Genomic DNA, 26,455 nt, shown 5'->3' with positions numbered 1-26,455 from the left:
TGTCTTTCCAATTTTTTTCCATAATTCTCATTTATTTTTTCATCATGCACTCTCAAGCACTTTATATATTTACAAAAATGTTTTAACTTTTAAAAAACACTTGTTTCATGTCTTCTAGGAATTATAATTCTAATTGAATTAGTACCGATACTGTGTTGTCTTCTGAGTCATTGCTTACAGATGTTTTGGAGTCTTTCTCTTCTGTGTTAGTGTCTCAGGCATCTCTTCCAGCATAATAGCTCCTGATGATAGTGTTCTTTCTTTGTTTGACCATCTTTCCAGCCTACTTCCTGACTTTGAATCTGAAGTTCTGGAAAGAATTTCTGAAGTGAAGATCTGGATTGGTCCTGCAGCTATTTTCTTGTGGTACTGAGTATTGTTTTATTCCAGGATCTTAGGAACAGAATGGAAACTACAAATCTTCAGTATTCCCAAAATTATCCAGAGGAAAGTCTGAAAGAGATTAACACAAAAGGGGAGATTAGAGGGAGGGTATATTAAGGGAGGCATTAGTCAGAAGCAAGACTGACTTTTAAAAGGGGGACCAGGGGATACTGAGGTCTGAGCTCTGCAAGTCCCCAATCTGAGTTTGGGCCTGTGTAAGAGTAGAATGATGCTAGACAACCTCTATCAGTCAGCTAGAAAACTATTAGTTCAGAATTGCAGGATAGTAGGCTTCCCTTTGGTCTGGAGGTCATGCCCTGGGTATTCCTTTCCAGGTTAGAGTAGGCACCAGAAATGAGACTCTGTTCTGTGCCATAACACTCCTGCTACTGCTGCAGACTTTTGAATTTTCTACTTTATCCACTGACTGCCCAGAGCCTCCCTACTAGGGATTTCCATTCTTCTCTGAGGGTCCCTTTTTCAGTCTGTCACCTCGAATTAAATAGTAAACAATAAAGCTGCCACTTCACACCTGTCTCAACTGCAGTTCTTAAGCGTGGGTCTGGGACCTCCTCTCACACGTGTGGACAGTCACTTCCTTGGTCCTATGTCCTATGATCCTGGCCTGACAACTTCCCCCAGCGTGCACAGACCTCCATCTGTCTCTCTATACAAAGCTAGGCTGAAGAAATAACTTAGTGTGAATTTTTCTGGATTTCCTCATCAGGATTCAGCCTGAATTTTCTGGATCTGCTTGAAGGAGTTTGTGGAGGGGAACTCACCACGGTCATTCATAACACACTCTATTCAGTGGTTTATATAAAGGAATAGTTAATGTGCTTATCTCATTTGATGATGGTAGAACTCAGAAGATAAGTAATATTCTGGATGAGTCAGGATTTAAAAAGATCTAGATAAGACAAACCATATCATCAAACAAAATGTAGTACAGTGGAATTTAAATGGGATAAATGTAGTCTTATACTTGAGTTCCAACTTTACAGGTATAAAATTATAGAAATGTGGATAGAGAAAAGTTCCCCGAGGGAAATAAAAAGATCTAGGAGACTCCTAAGTTTAATATTGCACCTAAGAAAGTTAGGGTAATCTTAAGCTGAACTAAAAGAGCTATAGTAACCAAGACTGGGAAAGTAACAGAATGGAAAGACTGGTAGTGGTGGTGGTGTTGGTGGTGGTGGTGGTGGTGATGTTGATGATAACTGATGACGTTTAAGGGTACAGGGACTCCTAAACTATTAAGGTACAGGGTGGAGTCATCTGCAAAGAATTCAAGGACTCAAGCACTCTTCTAGTCAAGTGATGAAAGCTCACTATAACATTAATAAAATGAGCAGAGCTCCATAAGGAACTTGCAACTTAATGGAAGTAATGCTAAAGCTTATATAGAAAAAGTTCAATGAATGGTGTGCCAAGTTTCCTAAAAGGTGGTACAGCGAGTAAAGGAACATAAAGTCTCTGTACTTTGGACAAAAGTGTCATTCACTACTGGAAACCCCCCAGCAGATGTGTGTATGTGTGTGTGTGTGTGAGTGTTTCCTAAGTGGTGTGTTTTTGGTCTGCTATGTCTGTAACATGATAGCTTCAGGAGTTGACATCTATAGCTTGACCTCTATATTTTATATGGTAACTGTGGGAATCAGTACATGATAGTTCTGCTGGTACAAGGTAATTCTGTTCATTCAAGGGAAATTCTACAGGGTCAGCTTGTTCTTGTAACAGGGAGAGATAGTTTGCCTCACTGAGGCCCACTCAGGAGTTATTGCTAGAGATAGAGTCTTTGGGCTGGGGAAAGACATGGTCCTAGGGCTGGGGTCCAACCACCCCTTCAGTGATGACATTGGTGATGGTGATAGCAGTTAACATTTATGTAGTGCTTACTATGTGCCCGACACCGTGCCAAGTGAATTACAATGACTGTATCATTTGATCCTCAAGACAGCTCTGGGAAGTAGGTGCAGTTATTAATCCAATTTTACAGGTGAGGAAACTAAGCAAAACAGAGATGAAGTGATTTGCCCAGGGACATACTGTTAATAAGTGTCAGAGGCCAGATTTGAACTCAGGTCTCCCTCCTTCCAAGTCTTAGTTTAAACTTTAATCTAAAAATATCCAGATCAACTGCTGCATTCTGGGCCAACACAATTCAAGTTGGGAATTGCTGCAATATTCTCTTCCTCTTCCTCTTCTTTCTTCTCTTTCCCCTTCTTCTTCTTTCACCACATGGTCCTTCTGTCCACACAAGAAATCATACCCTTACATATGGGTGCTCTGTACAAAGGAACACAGTTTTTGGTCACTTACTTACATGTGGTAAGCTATCTTGTAGTTAGGGGCTTGATTTTTTAAATTTCCTACTTATTTATTTCACCATTTTAAAAAAAGCTGGGGCAATTTACGCTTTGTCTTGTACAGTTTTAATTCATGATTTCTTGAAATATAGCTCTGAATAAACAGACTTTGCAAAAGTCCATCATGATAACAATGGAGTCACTTGACTAAGCTTTTAAACCCAAATCACTCTGGCTTTCATTGAATGGGTACTGATAGCCCAAATTTGTCTTGCACATTCTTGGGTTTTGATAGATCTGAGAGACTGTAAATGGTAATTGCTTTCTGGTATGACTAGAAACTCTAAGGGTCTTCTCCTTCCAGACTGATTCTTCTCTGATGGCAAACTAGACCATATTTTGTCCCAATTCTTGCCTAGACCAAAATCATTGAATGGTTGTTGTCTCAGACAAATTCAGACCTGGGAAAGACCTTAGTTTCAAAAGGTCAGGGTCAACCACTGAATCCTGGACCATCACCTATCATCTTGATTTTTGTCATGCTATGTGAAGGTATGATGCAAGAAATGACAATGTTTAGCCTGGAGAAGAAAAGCCAGAGGATGCATCTGGCAGCTGTCTTCTAGTATATATAGGGTTGTCACATTGAAGGGGAAAATGCCCTGGTTTGTCTCAACCCCAAAGGACAAAACCAAGAATGGGGAGGTTGGGGACAGTGCAAAGGAACAACATTAGATTGGGTGGAAGGAAAGATTTACAAACAATTGGAGCTATCCAAGGATACAGTGGGCCATCTCTGGAAAGAGTGGGCTCACTTCAGCAAATACTGGGTAGCCACTTGTTTGGTAGATTGCAGGGGGAATTCCTTCTCAGGTACAACATGGACTAGGTGACCCCTGAGCATCTGTGATGTTAATTACTTAGGGAGAACAAATAGATTCTGACAATGTGAGCACAGGCTCTCACAGACTGCAGAGGTTAATAGATTTTTAATAAAGCCATCTGAGAACAGATCACTGTGTGCTCCCACTGAGTGGCACAGTGATTCATGGCTTACTCCAAAGCACCTTTCTCATCCCCTAAGGATGAAAACCCTAAGGAGCTCTGGTAACCACAGTGTAAGATTGGGACCTGCAGGTGTGTGTCTCAGACATTAGACCCTTCAAGAAACTGCTGCATTTTCTGTTGATGATTTTATCAGTTCCCAGAAAATGACTTTGAAGCTCCAGTACTAAAGACACTAAAAGAGGCTCAGGAGAGTCCAGTCATGATGACTGAAGACCCTCCTATAACACAACATGTCTGATCCCAAAAACTGCTTTAGTCCTTAAGCATCTTTCTGACACCTCCCCACATTTCATCCATGAAAGTATGATGTCAATGTCCCTCTCCCCCAACACACAAGCTAAAAAAAACATCAGAAACCAGTCTATTTCCTGATGCCCATATCAGCAAGTTTCCTTACAGTGGGGTTATCTACCACCTTTCACTGGACACCTTCAGGGACAAGGATCTCTCTCTTTGCAAAGACTTAAAATCCCAACTGGGAGATTTCTCACTCGGATGACCTTGGGAAGTCATTTAACTTCCCTGATCCTAGTAATAGGGAGTTTATGCACTTCACCTTTAAGACCCCTTCCATCTCTAAATCTACAGTCCTCTGATCTATTGTGGGATGACTGATCATTAGGAATTATTACCCAAAATCTGCCCCTTCACACACACACACACACACACACACACACACTTCCTTTGGAGGAGAGACCAGCCATCTCAATCAACTGCCACCAACTGTCACTCACAGAGAAGGCAAGTCAGCCTGGTTGAAGCAGCAGAGTACTCTGAGGGAGGAACAAAGGCGGCATGTGCCAAGTAAGTAGAATCACCATCACCACCTTGACCACTATCTCCAAGTGGACACAAGCCAAGATCCTGAAATCCAAAGTGTTAGAAATATCAACATGCCCAGTCTCTAGTCCATTGCCATCAAACTGGGAAACAGTCCCTGAGGGAATACAGCCTGGAAACCACTCCTGCAGAGGCTGCAACCACAACCTCTTGAGACAAAGGGGAAAAAAAAAGTTCTTCCCACCAAAGTTGCTGGTACTGTCAGATGGTTAAACAACAGAAACTGGTCAAACTTTATCAGTGCAATGACATTAAAGAATAGGCACAACCATCTCTTTGCCACTGCACCTTAAGCCCCATAAGACCTTTCCATCTGACTTGCAGCTGAAACCTTCCATATGTGATTCCTCCCCCATTAGAATGTGAGCCACTTGAGAGTAGGGAACTGCCTTACCTTTCTGCTTGTATCCTCAAGGTTTTGTTCAGTGTTTTGCACATAAGAGAAACATAATTAATCGATGTTTTTTCATTCAGTCACTTTCATTTGATCCATCTATCATTCCACAAACATACACATACTGCTCCTAATTTATCCTGTAAGGCCAATTGGAATGAGCTCAATCCCTCTGTAATTTAAAGTATCTAAAGGTAGTTCAAATTCCTCCATTTTGCAATGAAAACTGAAATGTACTTGATTGACTGCTTCCCCCTGAAGCTGTAAAGAATCAAATTTAGCTCAATACAAGAAAGAACTGCCCCACTGTTAATGCTGTCCAAAAGCAAAAGAAATTCAAAAAACTGAACAAGCTCTTAGCTCTCCCTAAGATGCCCCACCTCTGGTCTTTTATCCTCCTGTCAATCCTGTGCATGCTATCAGAATGATGTTAAAACCCAACTTGGACCACATTTCTCCCCTACTCAAAGAATTTCAGTGTGTCCCCAATACTCAGAGGACAAAGTTCAAACTAATTCACCCATCTAACTTTGTATTATAGTACACTTCTCCAGGGATTCTATGTTTTAGATACACAACTCCATCAAATCTCTGGAAATTTTTAAAGCCTCAGATTCTCAATGATTGAAGAGAACTCATGGTCCATCTAGCCCGAGATTTAATTAGGGATTTGGTGACCCCAAGGCAAGGAAGTTTTTGGGATATAGAACTTTTAAAAGAATATTTTATAAAATTGCTCAGTTTTAAAATGTTACAATTACATTTTGGCAGGATCTTAGGTTCATAGAGCTATGGCTGGATGGGCTCAGAAGCCATCTAATTCAAAGTCCTTTACTTTACAGATGAAGAAACTGAGGGGCAGACCTTAGTTGCCTAAGGTCATACAGCTTTTATCAGATAAAGGATATTTTCATTCCTTCAACAGTATAAAGATGTTAGCAATAAAAATTAGTTAATTTGGGAAGATTCTAGATGGTATGTCTCCTTTTCACCTGAATCCAGATCGTGTGAGTCCTTCACTGGGTGGCAGCTTCCCCCACCCTGGCAAGTTGGAGCATCCCCCAAAATGTCACCCTCTGTGAAGTTAATGTGCAGGATTTCTCTCCACCACTGTTGATTTGAGGGCAAGTTTTAATCTGGTGCCAAGATTATTAGTTACCTCTGCATCTAGCTATTCTCAGAGCTGCTGATCCACCTTTGGTTTCAATTTTTCATCTAGCTCCCATCTGATGCTCCAAGAAGCTGTTGCATTTGCAGCAGCTATATTCTGGTAAAATCTTCTCATAAAATGGGTTAAGTCAAGTTGAGGGAAATTGACAGGCCTCAAACCAGTCAATGAGTTAGTAGGATAAATACTCCAAGCATGTGAAAAATTCCTCTGGTGGAATGGGTAGAAAGGACAATTTGTGCCAACAGATCATGAAGGTGGATGAGCAGGCATTATGCAGCACTTAGAGCTGGGTTAGAAACCAAAGACACGTACGTCATCTCCTGAATCCCAGGCCATTGCCAGTCATCTTGTATTTTCTTTTGCCATTGGAATTTGATGATTCTGGAAGAGAGAAAGAATCCAATTCACACACAAGTCAAGACACAATCCTGTGATGCCATTGATCCCCTTCAAAACAAAGGATGAACAACAGTCCAAAACATGCCTGAACATGCTTGGAGAACCTCCTTACTAAGAGTTGCAGAATATGGCAAAGAGAAAACAGGAGGTGCAGAATAGTTGTAGCTTGCCTTATTTGTCTGGTAATAAAGTAATTGAGGGATAGAGATGGTAACAGTTGTGGGAACTTGCAAGCCATAGTGGTGGTAATGGATGACAGCTAATAACACTTACAATAACCAAAGGGCATTGTTACTAGGCAAAGGACAGGGTCATAGGGGTGCCCAGCTTGCTCTTTAGGTTTGGCTGAATGGGTGGAGGGAAATAGTAGGGCTTCAGTCAAGTCACCTAGGCCAGAATAATGAGATGCCTAAAAAGATGATGGGTTCCCCTTCCTTGGAGGAGTACAAGCAGGAGACTGCATGGATGTTTGTTGGGTACATTATGGTAGGAATTTCTATGTGTGGACCAAATGACTGCTAAGGCCCTTCCCAACTCTCAAATTGTAACATTCTTAGTGTGTCAGTCATTCATCCTCAGCTTGAACTCCCTGAGTGGTAAGGAGCTCAGTGATTCATTCTTTAGATGTTCAAGACACATTGGCTAACACTGGCCATTATCTTTCAATTTGATTAGACAGAAAACGATTCAGTATTTAATCCTTAGCCACCCTCTGGTAATCCAAAAGATTTCAAATAGAGCTCCATAAAGACCTTTCTATAAGGCTGCTAGTTGTAGATCTGAGGATATGGATTCCAAGGTGTGCAACCTCAGTACAATGGCAACTAGATGGATAGAATGTCAAGCCTGGTATCAGGAAGACCTGAGTTCAAATCTTGCTTCAGACACTTACTAGCTAGGTCACAACCCTGGGTGAATCACTTAATCTCTGTTTGCCTCAGTTTCCCAATCTCTAAAATGGGGATAACAATATCTATCTCCCAGGGCTGTTGTGACAACCAAATAATCTAAAAGTTGTGAAGTGCTTAGTATAGTGTCTAGCATTATATAACTGTCAGCTGTTATTAAACCAATGGGAACTTGATACTGTAGCAATCTTTTGATGGGCTCTGCCTCTTGCAGGCTGCTGGAGAACTTTTGAGCTCCCAACTTTCCATTGAGTTCACTGGTAGCTGCAGTCAAATCTGATGCTATGAAAACCACCTGGCAGGTCTAGAGTAGGAGCAAGGCCCAGGGAATGAAAAATGTGTCCCTTCAAGGAATCAGGTGACTATTATAACTTTCCTTGGACATCTAGATCAGGAACAGACATAAACACTGTGAACAGGGGTGGACCAAACTCCTTGCTCATCTAATATCCCATTCCACTCCCCACCCTCACACATCATGCCCTTCAGTCGTCCATGCTGTCATATTGAGCCCAATATATCTAAAGCTGCTTTCCTTCCCGTCTTGGTGCTCTAATGTTCTACCCCATTGAAAAGAAATAAACTTGCCACGGAATGCACTGCCACCAAGTGGAGGTGGGTTGTTTCAGTATAGCTTCCAGGAATCAAGGATATGGAAGTGATTCCTGGAATCAGCCACAGGTATGGCTAACTGAGTTCATCAATGTTCTAGGCTCCTTTAGTAAAAATACAACATTTTATCAAAATATTTATCCTTAAATAGCATCACTAATAATGAAATGTGAGACTTCTTTGCCTATAACACAAGATTCTTGACATTTTTCATTTTTGTATCCCTATGTCTTCAGCAAAATAAGCACTTCAGTGTTTCTTGATGTGAGGTCAAGTGAAGTGAATAATACTGATGGCACCACTATTTCTCCCAGTCATCCAGGGTCATAAGTTTCAGTCATCTTTGATGTTTCTTTCAGCTTCCACCCTCCAACCCCACATTTTCCAGTATGTTAGGTACATCTTTTGTCAAGGATATGTGGAGTAACATGGAAAAAATCACAGAATCTGGAGATATATGGAAGAACTGCAGTCCACCATCACAAAAGAGATCACAAATAATAATCATAAATATGGTTCACATTCATATAGCTCTTTAAGGGTTACAAAGCATGTTGTATACATCATCTTATTTGATCTTTAGAATTCTGTGAAAGAGGTGCTATTTTCATTCCCATTTTACAGATGATGAAACCAAGACTGAGAAAAATTAAGTGAATTTCCTGCAATTACATAGCTAGTAAGTGTCTGAACTTGAATTTAAACTTGAGACTTCCTGACTTCAAGTCTGGAACTCTAACTGGTAAACCAACCAACTGCCTCTTATCATTTGAACTATTCAAGTATTCACTTTTGAGAAAAGAAAAGGCAGATAGGACGGGAGTTCTGTGGAGAGTTCTCTAAAATCAAAAGCAAGGGGAGGGGAAGAGGCAGGAAAGCATGAAACTGTGTAATCATGTCTAAGTTGTTTTTCTCAAAAGCTGCTAGCACTCCAGGACCTCTACTCCAGGAACATGCTGGCTCCCTGACTAATCTAGGTAAACAGCTAGATCTAGGCAAGCCAATGTTCTTGGACACTGAGTGAAGGGCTAGTGGCATGACACTAACAATGATCAAATACCCAGGCAACTATTACCATTTACTTTTTTAATAGCATTTCTGGTTAGGTCGTTGGGATTTTGAAATGTATACAATAGTCACTAAAGACCAGGAATCCAGGGATATTGCAGTCATTCAGAGACATCCTTTCTTGTGTCACTCATGTCCCAGATGTGTTAGTCCCAGTAATGGCTGACTTCTTTACCCATAGAATCTCCAAATTTGAAGGAGTATCACAAGCCACCTAGTCTAATTCATGACCAAACAGGAGTCTCACTTGAAACAGCTTAAATAATAATGGTTTTCCAGCTTCTGCTGGAAGATCTCCACTGAGGCAAACATCATCACACCGTGGGGCAGTCCATAACACTTTGGGGCAGCTTGGAGGGCTAAGAGTTTTTCTAGCTTTCACATCAAACTAAAATCTGCCTCTTTTACTTCTGCCCATTTATTTATCTAATTCTGCTTTCTCAGGAAAAGGCACACACATCTAGTTTATCTTCCATGTGTTCATCTTTCAAATACATGAAATTTTTTCCTTCTCATGTAGCTAGAATCAGAAAATTTTTTTTGCAAGGAACCGATCAGAGACAAGAAGGAAAAAAAAACTAGGCTTTCACCCTGGGCTAACCTTGGGATTCAGGTTTTTTGGTCTCTAGCAGTGCTTCCTCTGTTGTTCCAGTCCCTCTAGAGACAGAGTATGATCCCAAGGTCAAGGAGCTCCCTCCTATGGACCTATGATGGTACAAGCATGATAGAAGTGTGTTAGTGAATGAGGTAGAATCGCCAGTCTCCCACTGCACTCCCTTCCAACTTGTAGGTTTTTGAACCACATGCTCTAGAGGTCGCATTGTTGTGTTTTCCAACTTTAGTCACACAGTGATATATACCTCAACACAAACCCAGTGTGTAGTTCCAACTTGCAAGAGGAACTTAAATAAAACATGTAGAGCTTTGTAGAAATCAGAGATAAGATTAAATCATAGAATTACAACTAGAAGTGTCCTTAGAAGCCATCTAGTCCAAATCCCTTATTATATCTGTAATCTGGGTTTCAAAACTGGAACATTTTGAATAAGAATATCCTAATTGATAGAAAGAATGAGTCAACACTGAGTTCCTGTATGAGTGGTAGCACTGGCAGGAGAGCTTTGGAAAGGAGAGAGATTTTCCTTCCCTACTTTAATAGGGACACATACATAAGCAGCTCCAGACTCTTAAGACTGATTCCAAGGAGCCAAAAAAGACAGAATCTCTTTCTGGGAGAGAAAGAGAGACTAAATCATCAACATGTGCTTCATTTCTAGCTTACCTCGCTAGAGACTTCAGGGAATTTCACCGAGGGTAATATTATATCCTTTTCTCTCATTCTCATGTGAAGAACTCATTCATTTATATTTCTAGGTATGTGCTACTATGCAAAATTTAAATTTCTATTTGCTGTGTATTTGGATAAATATTCACAATTGGTGACAGTCTTTTATTTAACTAGTATTTGGTAGCAAGGAGTCAAGTCTGCAGGTGTAAGCTGTGGGGGCCCTCATCCTGCAAGGGATAGTGACCAGGAGAGCTAGCAACTTTATCTCTTTTGAACCTAAAAAAATAGACTTCTAGACCAGAATTATCTGGGGAGCCAAGGAGAGATAACTATAATCTTCATCTAGTGACCCCCTCTTAGAGAAGAATGAAATAGAAAGCCTTTTTACCCCTTCTCCTGTTCCCTTCCAGTCAGGAATCAGTTTCCCTAGAGTAAGGTGAATGAGATTCCAGAGATATCTATCTCCATGAGCAATATTTAGACAACCCTTTTGGACATAAACATTTTACATGGGCCATATACCCTGCACATACTGATGAGGAAACAGAGACCCAGAGAGGGGAAATGACTTGCCTTGGTCACATAAGCAGTAAGTGTGAGATTTGAAGTCAGATCGCTTTTGGTAGAAGCAATATCTATGAGGAACCCTGCCATGTGGGCTGAGCTAGTATTTTCTAAGGCTCTACCACATACAGATGAGGCAAACATTTCCATAAAAGGTGCTGAAATCATCCCCAAGATTTAAAATGGTCCTAGGAACTAAGGTTCAAACCACTAATATGACTTCCAAAGTAACCTAGTCATAAGATGTCAGGAGCATCTCCCTCAGACCTAACTGTCACATTAGCATGGCTGAGTTGGTCCCAACTGAATCAGTGCTACATCCTTACAGAACATATTTCGTATGCTCTGGTGAAATAAACCTTTTGCTAACTGCCAGATGTTCTAGGAATGGTTCTCATTTCTTTCTGATCTTTCACCTAAACTACCAGGCTAGACTGAGTCACATCACCCTCTTCAAGAGGCCTTTTCCTTCACCAAATCACACTACTCCACCCTTAGCAACTAGTGCCTTTCTTCTGAGTTTATTTCCCATTTTCAATGAGTAGATAGAGACATGTTGTATTATACACTTGCCTTCCCCATTAGAATGAGAACTCATTGAAGGTAGGGTCTGTTTTTGCTTTCTTTGTATCTCCAGTGTTTTTCATAGTACTTAGCACATAGTCAATGCTCAATTACTTGTTGACATGACCTAGTCTACAACATCCCCTGGATGCTAATTCAGTCTTCTTTTAACAGTACTATGTTAGTACATTAATAGAAGATGCAGGAAACCCAACAGAGATAATAGTAACAATAGTAGCTAGCCTCAATATTAGGTCTTGCAAAGCATTTCACAAATGTTTTCTTAGTTGATACTCAAAATAGCCCTTGGGGAAAGGTGGAACCAAGATGCTGGAGTAAATGCAGGGACTCACCTGAACTCTCCCTCAAATCTCTCCAAATACCTTTTAATAATGTCTCTAAACAAATTCTAGAACAGCAGAATGCACAAAAAGATGGATTGAAACAATTTTCCAGCTTAAGACAACTTAGAAGATCAGTGGAAAATGTTACTGCACCAGAGTGAGACAGCAGTTCAGTTCAGTGCAGGTCATGCCAATGCAAACCACACCCTTACAAACAAGGAACAGGCCTCAGGATGACTGAATCACTGGCGGCAATAGAAGTTTCCAGATGTCTAAGCCAACAGACCCCAAAGACAACTGAGAAGGTCAGCCGGAAAGGAACATCAGACTGGGTGAGAGTGGAGCACAGTACAAAGCAGGTCAAGCCAGCAATCAGGAACAGGTCTAAGGAGTCACTGAATCAGCAGCAACAGTGGCTACTTCCAGAGCTCTCAACCCACAGACAACACAGGGAGTCAAATATCTGATCAGCAGATTTACAGGGGTCTCTTTGCTGGAACTAGGGGCAAGACTCTTGCTTTTCTCATACTCAGATCTGGGTCACAGTCAAGGGTGGCAGTCCCAGGGAAAGAAGGATCACTAGCACACCAGAATTTGTGGCCACAGTGGAACAGGGACTCTTCTCACAGTTTCAGGGCAGAAAAGAGTGTTTTTCATTGCTTCCAAATCAGTACACACTTCAAGAGAGTAGCAAACACTTCTCCTTAGATCATATCACCTTGAAAGAACTGAAAACTTACAAGTCCCTATAAGTATCTAAAAACAGATACACAAAATACCTGAAACTTGGGACAGTGTGCCCACCACCCTGGCAGAGCTCTACATTAACAAAGAGATAAAATCAAGTAATAAGCTAGAAAAATGAGCAAACAACAACAACAAAAAAAATTCTGACCATGGGAAGTTGTCATGGTGACAATGAATATCAAAACACCCAGAAGAAGGTAACAAAGTAAAAGCTCCTATATTTAAAACCTCCAGTGAAAATATGACATGGTTTCAGGACGTGGAAGAGCTTTAAAGGGATTTTTTAAATTTAGAGAGGTAAAGGGAAAATTGGGAACATAAATGAGAGTGATGCAAGAAAATCATGAAAAAAGAGTAAATGGCTTAGCAGAGGAGACACAAAAAGTACTGAAGAAAATACCACCTTAAAAAACAGATTAGGCTAAATGGTAAAAGAAGTCTAAAAAGCCAACAGGAGAAGAATGCCTTAATAAGTACAATTGGCCAAATGGAAAAGGAGTTGAAAAAGTCCAATGAAGAAAATAATTCCTTGAAAGTTAGAATTTAGCAAAAGAATGCTAATGAGATTATGAGAAGGCAAGAAATAATAACACAAAACAAAAAGAATAAAAAATAAGACAATGTGAAATATATCATTGGAAAAAAAACAACTGGCCTGGAAATAGATCCAGGAGATTTAATTTTAAAATTATTCAAATACCTTTCAAGAAATTATCAAGGAAAACTGCCTTAATGTTCCATAACTAGAGCGAAACAGAAATAGGAAGAATGCTGATCACTTCCTGAAAGAGATCTCAAAATGAAAAATCCCAGAAAGTTTATAGCCAAATGCTAGAGCTCTCACATCAAGGAGAAAATATTGCAAGCATCCAGAAAGAAAGAATTCAGATATCATGGAGCCACAATCAGGATAACACAAGATTTAACAGCTTCTGCACCAGAGAATGAGAGAGATTGGAACATGATATTCTGGTGGACAAATGATCAAATCACAATCAAGAATCACATACCCAGCAAAAGTGAGCATAATCCTTCTACAGGGGAAATGGACATTCAATGAAGTAGAGGACTTTCAAGCATTCTTGATGAAAAGACCAGAGCTGAATAGAAAGTTCAACTTTCAAATACAAGACTCAGGAAAAGCATGAAAAGGTAAACAGCAAAGGGAAATCATAAGAGATTTAATAAAGTTAAATATTGACATTCCTACATGGGAAGATGATACTTGTAACTTGTAAGAACTTTGTCATCGTTAGGGTAGTTATAACAAATATATATATATATATATATATATATATATATATATATATATATAAAACAAGTGGGGAGAGAGGGCTGTACTGGGGAAAAGAGAAAGGGAGAGGTAGAATGGGGTAAATGATCTCACATAAAAGAGGCAAGAAAAAGCTTTTACAGTGAAGGCGAAGAGGGGGGAGATGAAGGGGAGTGAGTGAACCTTACTCTCATCAGAATTAGTTCAAACAGGGAATAACATATACACTTAATTGGGTATAGAGATCTATCTTAGCCTATAAGAAAGTAGGAGAGGAAGAGGATAAAAGAAGGGGAGCTGATAAAAGGGAGGGCAGATTGGGAGAGAGGGTAATGAGAAAGAAAACACAGAGTGAAAGGAAAGACAGAATAGAATAAGGGGGAAATAGGATGGAGAGAAACAGAGTTAACAATAGTAACTGTGAAAAAAATTTGAATCAAGTTTCTCTGATAAAGGCCTAACTTCTCAAACATATAGGGAACTGAGTCAAACTTATAAAAATAAGATCCATTACCCAACTGATAAATAATCAGAAGATATAAACAGCTTTCAGATGAAATAATCAAAGCTGTCTATGACCATATGAGAAAATGCTCTAACTCAATACTGATTGGGAGAAATGCAAAGTAAAGCAATTCTGAGATACCACCTCATACTTAGGATTCACTGATGGAACAGAAAAGGAAAATGACCAATTTAAGAGTGGAGATGAGAAAATGAGACATTAATGCTCTATTGGTGAAGTTATGAACTGATTCAACTATTCTGTAGAGCAACTTGTAACTATGCCCAAGAGCTATAAAACCATGCATATCCTGCGACCTAGCAACAATAGCACTAAGTCTGTATCCCAAAAGAGATAAACAAAAAGGAAAATGACCTATGTGCACAAAACAAATTATAGCAGCTGTTTTCTGGTGGCAAAAAATTGGAAACTGAAGGGATGCCCATCAATTGGGGAATGGCTGAACAACTTGTGGTATGTGATTATGATGGAATACTATTGTACTATAAGAAACGATGAGCAACGTACTCTCAGAAAAACCTGGAAAAACTTAAGTGAGATGATGCAAAGTGAAATGTACTGTGTACAAAGTAACTGTAATATTGTGCAATGATCAACTGTAAGTTACTTAGATTCTCAGCAATACAATGATGCAAGAAAGTTCTGAAGGACTTATGATGAAAAATGCTATATATCTCCAAAGAAATGATGGTGGCTGAATACAGATAGAACTATATACTTTTTTGAACTTTATTTTTCTTGAGTTTTTGCCTATATTTTCTTTCACAACATGATTATTATGAAAATATTTGGCATTACTACACAAGTAAAACTTATTTTTGAATTGTTTGCCTTCTCAATGAGAGAGGGAGATAAAGAGGTAGGGGAGAGAATTTAGAACTGAAAGTTTTAAAAATGAATGTTAAAAATTGTTTGTATAGTCATTCCCCAATTGATAAATGAGTAAAGGATATGAATAGGCAGTTTTCAGATGAAGAAATTAAAGTTATCTATAGTCATAAAAAAATGCTCTCAATCACTATTGATTAGACAAATGCAAATCAAAACAAGTCTGAGGTACCATATCATACCTACCAGGTTGGTCAACAAGACAAAACAGGAAAATGATAAGTGTTGGAAAAGATGTGGGAAAATCGGAGCACTAATGCATTGCTGGTGAAGTTGTGAACTGATCCAACCATTCTGGAGAACAATTGGGAACTATGCCCAAAGGGCTATAAAAATGTGTGTACTCTTTGACGCAGCAATACCACTTCTAGTTTATATCTCAAAGAGATTACAAAAATGAGAAAAGGACTCACATGTACAAAAGTATTACAGCAGCTCTTTTGGTGGTAACCAAGAATTTGGAAATCGAGGGGATGCCTATCAATTGGGCAATGGCTGAACAAGTTGTGGTATAGGAATATAATGAAATATTATTGTTCCATAAGAAATGATGAGCAGACAGACCAGAAAAACTTGCAAAAATATAGATGAACTGATGCTGAGTGAAGTGAGCAGAATTAGGAGAATATTATACACAGTAATAGCAACTTTGTATAATGACTAACTTTTGTAGACTTAGCTCTTCTCAGCAATGCAAGGATGTAAGACAACTTGAAAAGACTCCTGATGGAAAATGCTATCCACACGGAGAAAAAGAAGTATGGAGTCTGAATACAGATCGAAGCACAGTATTTTCCAGCCCCCTTTTTTTGTTTGTTTGTTTCTTCTTTCTTGTGGTTCCCTCCCATTGGTTCTAATTCTTCTTTATAATATGAATAATGTGAAAATATGTTTATTATGAATGCTTATGTAGAGCCTATATCAGATTTTATGCCATCTTGGGGAGAGGTGAGGAGAAGAGGGGCAGAAAATTTAAACTCAAAATCTTATGAAAGTGAATGGTGAAAACTAAAAATTAATTAATCAAATAATTAGGTTTCTTAAAATTGTAAATGTAACTGGCAAAAGAATGAAATACTGAATAAAAAGTAAATAGAGAAAAACAATCTTTGGAGACAGGTGCTATTATGATCTTTATTAAGTGACTTGCCTAGGGTCACACACCTAATAAGTGTTTAATAAATTCAGAATTTGAACTTAGGTCTTCTTGTCTCCAAGTGCATTACTCTATCTCCTTTGCTCCGTAACTGCCTCAGTCATCCTTGACCTTTCCTTTTCCCTCATCCCTCATATGTAATCGATGACCATGTCTTATTGATTCTACCCCTACAACATCTCTCTGTCTCTTTCTCTGCATGCAAGAAGACTACCATTGTCCCAGTTCAGACCTTATTACCTGAACTGTTGCCATAGCTTCTCAATTTGTCTATCTTCTTCTGATTTCTCCTCTTCAATTTGTGTTCCACCCAGCAGCCAAACCAATCTTTCCAAAGCACAGGGTTGGCCAATTTACTGACCTACTCAAGTAGCTTCACTGACTCTCTTTGACCTTTACTTTTATTTCTTGAAACTGGGTCTCCCTCTCTTACCCAGACTGGAAGTTCAATGGCTAGTCACAGGTCTGAGTCCACAACTAATTGACAGGGAAGCCTTGACCAGTTCCATTTCTGACTGGGCCAGGTAGCCTGGCACCGCCTCCCCTTCAAGGGCTCACCATATTGATACCAGACTAAGGGTAATGACATCTTATCAGCTTGACACAGTGTGATTAATAAATTACTTCCAGAACTAGGCTCAATTCATCCATCAGCCTGAGTCCTTCCAGTAGCTGGGAGCGTAAGTGTATACCACCACATTCAACTCTCCCCATTGGCTTTAAAATAAAATACCAATTCCTCACATTGGCATTTAAATCTCTCCACTATATTGCTCTATTCTACTTTTCTAGACTTGTCTCACCTTATTCTCCTTCATGCATTCTTCATTCTGACTAAACTGACCTACTTGCTGATCTCTGATTTCAGTGTTTTATTTCTTACAACGATGGCCTTAACTGAACTCTTCACTATGCCTGCAATGTTCTTCATCCTCACCTCTATCTCATACAAACCTTACCTTCTTTCAAAGATCAGTTCATGTCCTATGGGGAAGCTTTTCCTGATCCCCCTCATGGTTAATGCTCTCTTCTTCCTTTGGTTATCTTAAACTGACTTTTATGTATAAAAGTTGTATTCTCCTATGACATGGAAGCTTCTTGCGGACAGAATCTGTTTTTCATTTTTGTTTTTGTGACTATATACCTGTATCTTGAACATAGAAGATATTCAAAAAATGCTTGCTTACTGAACTGAAATAAGACAAAACAGGTATGCAAATGAGTGAATCAAAATTAATTTGAGAAGGGAGATGAAAGTCTCATTTCTCAAATGCATACAGAAGTGTCAAATTTACAAAAACAAGAGGAATCGCCAACATATAAATGATCAAAGGATACCAACAGGAAACTTTTAGATGAAGTAATCAAAGTGATCTATAGTCCTAGGACAAAATTCTCTAAATCACTATTGATTAGAGAAATGCAAATTGAAACAACTCTGAGATACCATTCCCACACCTATCAGATTGGCTAATATGACAGAAAAGTAAAATTATAAAAGTTGAAGAGGATGTGGAAAAATTGAGACATTAATGTATTGGTGGAGTTGTAAACTGATTCAATCATTCTGGAAAACAATTTAGAGTTATGCCCACTAGGCTATAAAATCCATGAATGTCCTTTTACCTAGCAATACTACTACTAGGTCTGTATGCCAAAGAGATTTTTTAAAAAGAAAAAGAACACATATGTAGAAAAATATGTATAACACCTTTCTGTGGTAGCAAAGTATTGGAAATTGAGGGGATGCTCATCAATTGGAGAATGTTTGAAAAACCTGTGGTCTATAATTGTGCCAGAATACCATTGTACTATAGGAAAGGATAACCAGAATGTTCCCAGAAAAGCCAAAAATTAAATGAACTGATGCAAAGTGAAATGAGCAGAACCAGAAGAACCCTGTACACAATAACAGCAATATTGTAGAATGATCAACTGTGAATAACTTACTTATTCTCAGCAACACAATGATCCAAGACAATTCTAAAGAACACATGATTAAAAATGTTATCCATCTCCAGAGGAACAACTGGTTAAGTCTGAATGTAGATTGAAGCATACTTTTTTACTTTGTTGATTTTTCTTGGTTTTTTTAAGCTGTGTTTTCTTTCACAACATGACTGATATGGAAATGTTTTTCATGACTGCAAATATAACCTATATCAAATTGCTCATCTTCTAAATGGGGGGAAAAAGAGAAGGAAGGAAAGAATTTAGAACTCAATAATTTAAAAAACAAATATCAAAAATTGTTTTTACTTATAATTCTGAGGAAATAAAATATTCAATAAACATACTTTAAAAACTGATTGAGAAAGGATAGAACACTGACAGTGAGAGAGTTCCCGAAATGAATCTTCCCATGGGAGGTGGTATCTGTTCTTAGCCTTGAAGGAAGCCAAGGAAGCTGTGACCACATCATTTCACTCCTCAGAACCTTTCAATGACATCATATTGCCTATAAGACAAAGCCCAAACTCCTTAGTCTAACATTCAAAGCCATCTACAGTATGATCTTGTCCTAATTCTAAATTCATTTTTTTCAGTGCTACAAACATTGACTATGTTATTATTTGCAGAACCCCAGGTGTTAGGAACTGGGAAAAAATGCAAACATGAATGAGATTTGTTTCCTGGCCTCCAGGATCTCATTTGAGGGAATAAGAGAGAGACTAAAATAAGACTAAATAAAACCAAAATACAAGGTAGATATAGATGAGGGCCTTAAGAGGGCATGAAGACAGAGGAGGGAGATCAGATGAGGGAAAAGTCATGCTATGTGTTGGATGGATTGGCATGAAAGAAATCTGAGGCAGGGAAACCAGACAGGATTATATTGCAATAATCCAGGTTAATCATGTTAACCTAGACTAAGGTGAAGATCTTGGAAATACAGAGAATGTGGGAATGGAATGCTAAATAATATCCCTTTATACAAGGTCCTCATTGTTCCCCTCCATGCTGTTGCTGAGTCTCTGGTCATCATGAGACGACAAATTTCAATCCCAGAATTCTATGGTCAGCTTACAGTAGATAATTTCTTCTTCAGAATGAAATAGGTATAAGGAAGTAGTATAGAACATAGAGAGGAGAGCCCCGCTGAAAAGATGACTATGAGTTTAGAGACAGGAACAGCCAGCTTAGGCTGAAGTGGTCAGTACAGACCTGCCAGAGTAAATGAGACAAGTTGAGTCTTGAAGATTCGATGGTAGATGGGTGGAGGGATACAGCAGTTTGGAAGGCATCTTAAGTAGGTGAAGAGCTATGAGAACATCCACAAATCGGTTTGGGGGATAGTGAAGTATCCCATTGGACTGCATCTGAGAGTTTGGAGGGGAGACCTATGAGTAAGAAGGCAAGAGAGGGAAAATCTAGAGGACTTTTCAATGCTGACCTGTGGAGCTTAGTACTTATCCTATAGCTGCTGCTGCAGATTTGTGAGCAGTGAGTAAAGTGAATAATCTAGACCTTGGGGGAGTTGGTTTGGTGACTTTCCTCTGTTTTTGTCTCAATTCCCATTTAATCTCTCTTTATCCCTTTCCATCCTTCAAGGATCAGATTTAATGTCCTTTCCTCTTCCCTCCCACCATCCCAAGGGACTTCTTTGAAATTCTTGGTCCATAGATTGTAGGTAGTACAGCAAGGAAGACAATAGATCTGGGCTGTGGGGTCAAAAAGGCAATATTTGGTAACAATAGCCAAACTCTCTTCCACATCACTGCTTCCTGAAGCTAACAGGAAGACTGGAAGAAGCAGTCTTCATTGATGCTATTTAATGGTTGGCCCTAATCATATGGCATGTGCAGAATGGGACAGTCCTTGGCAGAGGGATAGAAGGTGTACAGAAGAGCCTTGGGGGACCTCAGTGCCCTGAAGAAGCACATCTACAGTGGTCAAGTGTCCCTTGGCTTCTCTCCTTGTGCTCCTTCTTGCTATGCATATGTCCCTTTATCTGAGTCTTAAAGAGTATGCGGGACTGCAGAACTGTCCAATATCTGAAGCACAGAGGGTCCAAAAGGACTTGATGGTGACAAGATTATAACACATGTTTAAAGAAGTCTGCATCCCTTATAGCCTTCCGAGCCCTTCCCATTACCAGATCCAAATTAGAGGTTGAAAGAACTTGAAAAGGAGAATTTATGAGATCTTACAGACCAGCAAAGGATCAATGCGTTATGTAGAGCTGATCTAAGAGACCCCAGATATAGCGGAAGAGACAGAAGGCCTGCAAGCAGAAGGTTTAAGAAATCTTCTTAGTAACTCCAGGTAGACATTTTCCCTCGTGTAAACCAGTTACCTTATCTGTAAAATGGACATATACTTTATATTTGTACCTCCTACCTCACAAGAAATAGTGTAGGAAAGGCTTCTGAGCACAGGAAACAATCAATTCTTACTGGGTTCTTTCAAGCTAAAATTTGAGCTACCCAGGGGCAGAGACGGTTAGTTCTTCTGCCTCCTCAGGCTGTGAGGGTCCCCCAGAATGGAGTCTGGGCTTGTCTCTTCTAACTTGTCCCGACAATTGAACCAATCCAGGACCAGGTACATGACACAGAGGAGATGCTGTAACAGCAGAACTTCAGTCTGAATTCTACCTGTTCCCAGTCATTGATTGTTTTCACAGGAATCCTTACTGGAGTTCTGGCCCCAGAAAGTGTGGCTATCTGACACCCTGAGGAAGGGTGGATGGGGCCATGAGCTAAGACTACAGCAATGATTTGAGTCATAAGAGTGTGGATGAACAGTGAAGTCTGGGAGAAAAGCTCTGCATCTTACTTTGCTACACACATATAATCTATTTCTTCTCTTCTCTATACCACACACACACACACACACACACACACACACACAAACACACACAATCACACACAGACATACCACAGCACAGCACAGCACAATACAACACAACACAACACAGCATCTGGGAGTAGCAGCATCTGGGGCTCTAATCCCAGGTTTATGTCCAGACCTCTGTCTGGGCCTTAGCAGAGTGAGTGAGTCTGGCACAGTAGTATTTGCCTGAATCCTCCTTTCGTAACCGGTGCAAGCTCAGGGAGACAGTTTGGGCCCCATTGTCCCTGTTGATGGAAGCCCTGCCCTGAATTCTGGAGCTGTACTCTTTTTTATTGCCAGTTTGCGCACTGATGCTGGCCACAAGCTCCCTGTGGCTTGCAGTTCGGCTCCAGTGCCAAGACATGGCATAATCCTTGAAGTTAAAGCCAGAGGCCCTGCAGGTCAGGGTAACAGACTGGCCCTCTTGTGTCACCTTGCCTCCTGTCTCCACTAGCCGCACCTGGGCCCAGGAACCTGTAGAGAACATAACAAGGAGATTAAGACCTATACAAAGCCTTTGCAGGAAGGGGAGTTTAGGGGCCATGGCAGAGACATCTGGCTGCTAATTAGAGATCCCAGTCCCAACTCAAGTTGCCAGGGAGAAGAGGCCAAGCAACTAGGAGAAGCTACATTTCAAGGCCCCTATGATCAATGAAGAGATAATGGAGAGGACATAAGGATAGAGGTATCCAGAAGCTGATTAGAACCTCAGACCCACAAAGAGGGTAAGGAAGAGGAGAGAAGCAGTGTGGATGGGACATATACCTGGGAGAATGGAGAGGAGCAGCCCCAAAGAGTAGATCCTGGCAAGAGTGGTGAGGGTCCTGGCAGACATGCTGCTGAGCCTGGCAGGATTCTCTAGACAGAATGGCACCAACAACTGTGGTCCAGGGTGAGTGATGTCTGCATAGATATGAGCTCTGCCCAGAAGGAAGTGTTTTTAAGAGGCAGCTGAGGTTAGTGGGGTCTGCCCATCCCCCAAGCTGTGGTGGTTAGCAGGGGGTGGAGCATGAGGCAGACAGATGTAAGTCTGGGCAGGACAAAGGAGTTAACACACAATAACTGTGACTGCAGGGCCAATTTGTAGCCCTACTGGCATTCAAAAAAATCACCTTTAGTTTTCATGTGGGGTTGGCAGCAAGTGTCCTGAAGTATGGGGGTGCTTGGGACATAGCTCAGCATCTTGAGGTGAACACCATAACTATGCAGTCTAAGTCAGCATAGGTTAGAAGGTAGTTCTAGCATTTTCCTTCTTAGATGTCCTTGCTTCACCTGCATTTCAGCCATCTCTCTTTCTCTGCATTCCAAGACCCTGAGGAAACCAAATTCTTGGGCACTACATCTGTGCAGGGTCCAGAAAGGGATTATTATTACCACAGGCCCAATGGCTGTTGTGGATTCTCAGGTACCCATGTTCCAGATGACACGTCCAGACTATGTTAGGCATGGAGAGGTGGGAGAGCTCATTGTTCTCTGAGGCAGTCACAGTGGAATGAGTGAGCTGGAATGGTTCGTAGAATGCTAGGCTCAGAAATTTAGAGCAGCAACTGGTGCAGGAACTTGGACCTGTAGTCAGGAAAACTTGTGTTCAGATTCAGCCTCAGGCACTTACTAGCTTTGTGACTCCAGACAAGTCACTTTTGTCTGTTTCAGTTTCCTCCTGTAAAGTGAGGATGATAATAACACCTATCTCCCAAAAGAATTGAAATCGTCAAAACCCTATGTCACTGTTTGCTATTATTGCTATTATTAGAGCTAAAAGGGACCCCAGAGGCCATCTAGTCCAACCCATCCATTTTACGGGTGAAGAACCTGAGGCAGAGTGAAGTTAAGTGATGCCCAAGGTAAACAGATAATGTTGCCTAGTGAGTGAATAGCAAGTAGAACTCAGTGTCCTTATCCTGCCTGGAACAAGTCCTGGCAACATAACTCCCAGCAACTATCCTGTCCTTGTCTTGGGCAACTCTTAAATTGCCCAGCAGTTTGAGATCTGCATCAGTGGAGGGGTAAGTCTTCACAAAGTTCCCTATACACCAAGGAAATTTTAGGTCTTGACCCAAAACAAAAAATAAAACAAAACATTTCCACACTTTGCAGTCTATAATTCCCTCTAATCAATGTTTGATCTCATTCCTCACAAGTATACCAAAGCTTTATACATCTCCTCTTGCCCTGACTTCAAGCCCAACCCCCGACTTGGAGCTAATTGTTTAGTTTCCTACTTCATGAAGAAGACTGAGGCCACCCCCAAAAATTTGTACTTTGTTTTTAAGGCATATTCATGTACATGTTGCAAATTCTGCTCCCCATTCCCTCCCCATAGATTTCTAGAGTGCAGGCATAGCTGCATTTTTATCTTTGCCTAGTGTCTAGCATAGTTCCTGACACATAGTAGGTATTTAATAAATACTTGTTCATCATTGGTCTGAGCAGATTAGGCCCTAGTCTGTCAGTGCTGTTGCAGACATGTGAACAGTGATTATGACAAAAAAAACAAACTCCAATTCTTAAGTGATCAGTAAGTTGCACAGTGAAGAAGTAGATTTAGCTTCAGAAATTCTTACTGTCATTTGGGAATAACTATTTAAGAATTGATTGGATGATTGGCTGGAGCAACATAAATTTTTCTACTCCCTGACATTTTTCAGAATCATGACCTACTCTCTCCTCCTTCCTTCTAGTGACAAAGTAATGATGCTGCTTCTCAAGTTCCTTCATCTGTGCCTTTGTCTCCATTTTTTCCATCCTCTTCTAGGTTTTTGCTTCAGGAATCATCCCTCCCTCTTTTTCATGCATCTTTAGTGTCTTTCTTTCTATTTGCTTCTTGCTATCTGTCCATAAACATGCTCATGTGTCTCCAATCCCCCTAAAAGTTTCCCTTGACTCTTCTCCCCCATTCTGTTATTGTCTCATGTGTCATCCTTTCCAAATTTCTTGAAAATTTTATGCTTGATTTTTCCAGGCCCTTTTCACCAATTCTCTCTCCTCAACTCCTTAAAATTTAGCTTCTCTGCCTATCATTCTGCTGAAGCCCCTCTATTTCCAAGGCCACCAAAATTTCCTAACTAGCAAATTGAGTGGCCTTTTCTTTAAGACTCTAGCTTTAGCCACTCACTGCTGACCACCTGAGTACTCCTTCCTTCTGGATATTCTGAATTCTCTCTGCTGGATATTCTAGATATTCTCTCTTCCCTCGGTTTCATGGCTTCACATAGTTGACTACTTACCTCTCTAACCACTCTTCTACCTTCTTTGTAGGCTCTTTCCTGACCTTAGATATGGGGTGATGGCAGAGGCTCTGACTCTTCCCTTTAACACCTCCACTCCATCCAACTCTTCCTCCCATCTTGATATAGCTCCATGTGGGCCCAGCACAAGAAGGATCCCTATCCCCACAGCTCCAGCTCAGGGCCAGCACCAAATCTTGTCCAACTTTCACCCTCCAGCTTCCTCAGATATGATAATTGTGGGGGAGGAGGTGTGAGCTATCTCAGCCACCCTACTCTCCCTAGTAAACTGAGAGGAAGGCTAGGTTTGGATATCAGAAATCAAGTGCCTTCAATAATTTTGTCTCTTGTTTCTTCATAGGAGTTCCCCATTTTCTCTTGGCCCTAGCCTATGGTGGAAGATGTCTCTGGTGCCTTGTATAATAGGAATTCTTGAGCTATGAGACCAGGTTTGGGCTGCATCTGACAGTGGCTGTGAGCTTCAACTTCAGACCCTCTGTCTTGGGGAAGAGAGAACTAAGGACAGCTTTGAAGGATAATACTCTTGTAGCCTAGTTTATCTGCATTGTTTACAATGAATGCTCCTGCCCTCGTGGTGGAAGGAAAGAAATAGTCTATTTTTTCTGAATCTTGGGCTCTCCTCACCCCAGTCCTTGATTTATGCAGAGAAGTCAGGGAATGATGGACTGTGCCTCAAACTAGCTAGATTTGGGCCTTTATTGGAGATCCACGGGAGGGACAGAGGAGAGTGAAGGGATCAGTCAACCTTTCTCACTCCACCCGAAGTTTGCATAAATTTGATTGTTTCTGTTATGGCTCAGATACTATCTTTGATGATGTTGCTAATGCCCTGGGCCCCTTGACTCTGTCATTGTGATTCCTCAAACATTGTGAATTAATAAAGGGGAAATCTGTTGGATCAATACCTGCCTATCTATTTGACTTTACTGTTACAACAATATTCCCAGTGTTCTGTGACACCACCATTCATCTAGTTTCCCATGTTTGATACTTTACTGTTGTCTTTGACCCTCTTGTCTCCCACATTACTTATATCCTATCATTTGCCAAATCCTTATGAATTCTACCTCCATAGCATCTCTCATGATGCCCAATTTTATATTTCCACTTCCATCACTACAGTATCAACTCAGTAGAGTGAAAACTCCTTGAGGACAGAATCATTGGGTTTTTTTTCATATTTTTTGTCTGCCTATCACAGTTCATTGGCAAATTAAGTACTTAAGAAATCATATATTCAGTACCTAAAAAAGTGTTTAATACTCATTTGGTGAACTGAATTGAATTCAATCATCACTGCTATCTTTGTGGACTATTGAAATAACCTCTTAACAGATCTTCCCACCTCCACCCTCTCCTCTGTCCCTTCTATGCTACATACCACTGCCTGATATCTTCCTTATGTCCAAAATGGAATTCATAACCTTTCTTCCTGAATCTGGTCCTTATTGAGCCTTCCAAGTTTGTAACTTTGGAGATATCATTAACTCTTCCCTCTCTTTCATTCCTCATATTTGAGTAGTTAGTTACCAAATCCTGTCAATTTGCACAGTATCTCTCATACCCCTTTCTTCTGTTCCACACAGACTGTCAACATCCTAACTTACATGGTTATTCCCAATGACTAAAACCGTTGCAATAATCTTTCCACCTCTCTTCTAATCTACCCTATGACTGTCAGGATAATTTTGGGGATAGACCTGGTAATGTCACCTTTCCATTCAAAAATATTCAGAGACTTCTAGTTGCCTGCTGAGTACTATTCGAACTATTCCACTTAACATTCAAGACCATCCACAATCTGATATTATTTTCCCCTTTCTCCCTGTCCAACCTTGTCTTATATTACTTACCAATTCATATGCTACATT

At 40.3% G+C, this 26,455-nt stretch overlaps 1 protein-coding gene, 1 long non-coding RNA gene and 1 pseudogene across 2 annotated transcripts in view; all 3 read right to left on the bottom strand.

The window, feature by feature from the left end:
* The window catches only part of LOC140500203 (uncharacterized), a 66,329-nt gene extending 43,890 nt beyond the window's left edge, over positions 1-22,439 (bottom strand). Inside the window, exons 1-2 of the mRNA XM_072602548.1 lie at positions 22,102-22,439; positions 21,505-21,810 (exon numbers count right to left, since the gene is read on the bottom strand). Of these exons, the coding sequence (XP_072458649.1) occupies positions 21,505-21,810; positions 22,102-22,171 (376 nt within the window). The 5' untranslated portion in view covers positions 22,172-22,439. The remainder of the gene's footprint in view (positions 1-21,504; positions 21,811-22,101) is intronic.
* The window catches only part of LOC140502264 (protein RCC2-like), a 245,268-nt pseudogene that overhangs the window by 140,618 nt on the left and 78,195 nt on the right, over positions 1-26,455 (bottom strand).
* LOC140500204 (uncharacterized) lies at positions 1,821-10,460 on the bottom strand. Its single transcript, XR_011965640.1, has 3 exons — positions 9,755-10,460; positions 6,479-6,547; positions 1,821-2,673 (listed from the first exon to the last, which is right to left on the bottom strand). It is a non-coding gene; the product is annotated as an uncharacterized lncRNA (long non-coding RNA).

The sequence above is a fragment of the Notamacropus eugenii genome, chromosome 4, assembly GCF_028372415.1.
Source record: "Notamacropus eugenii isolate mMacEug1 chromosome 4, mMacEug1.pri_v2, whole genome shotgun sequence".
Taxonomy (NCBI): Eukaryota; Metazoa; Chordata; class Mammalia; order Diprotodontia; family Macropodidae; genus Notamacropus; species Notamacropus eugenii.
Note: the sequence above shows the minus strand (reverse complement) of the source record. Positions and strands in the feature narration are given on the sequence as shown.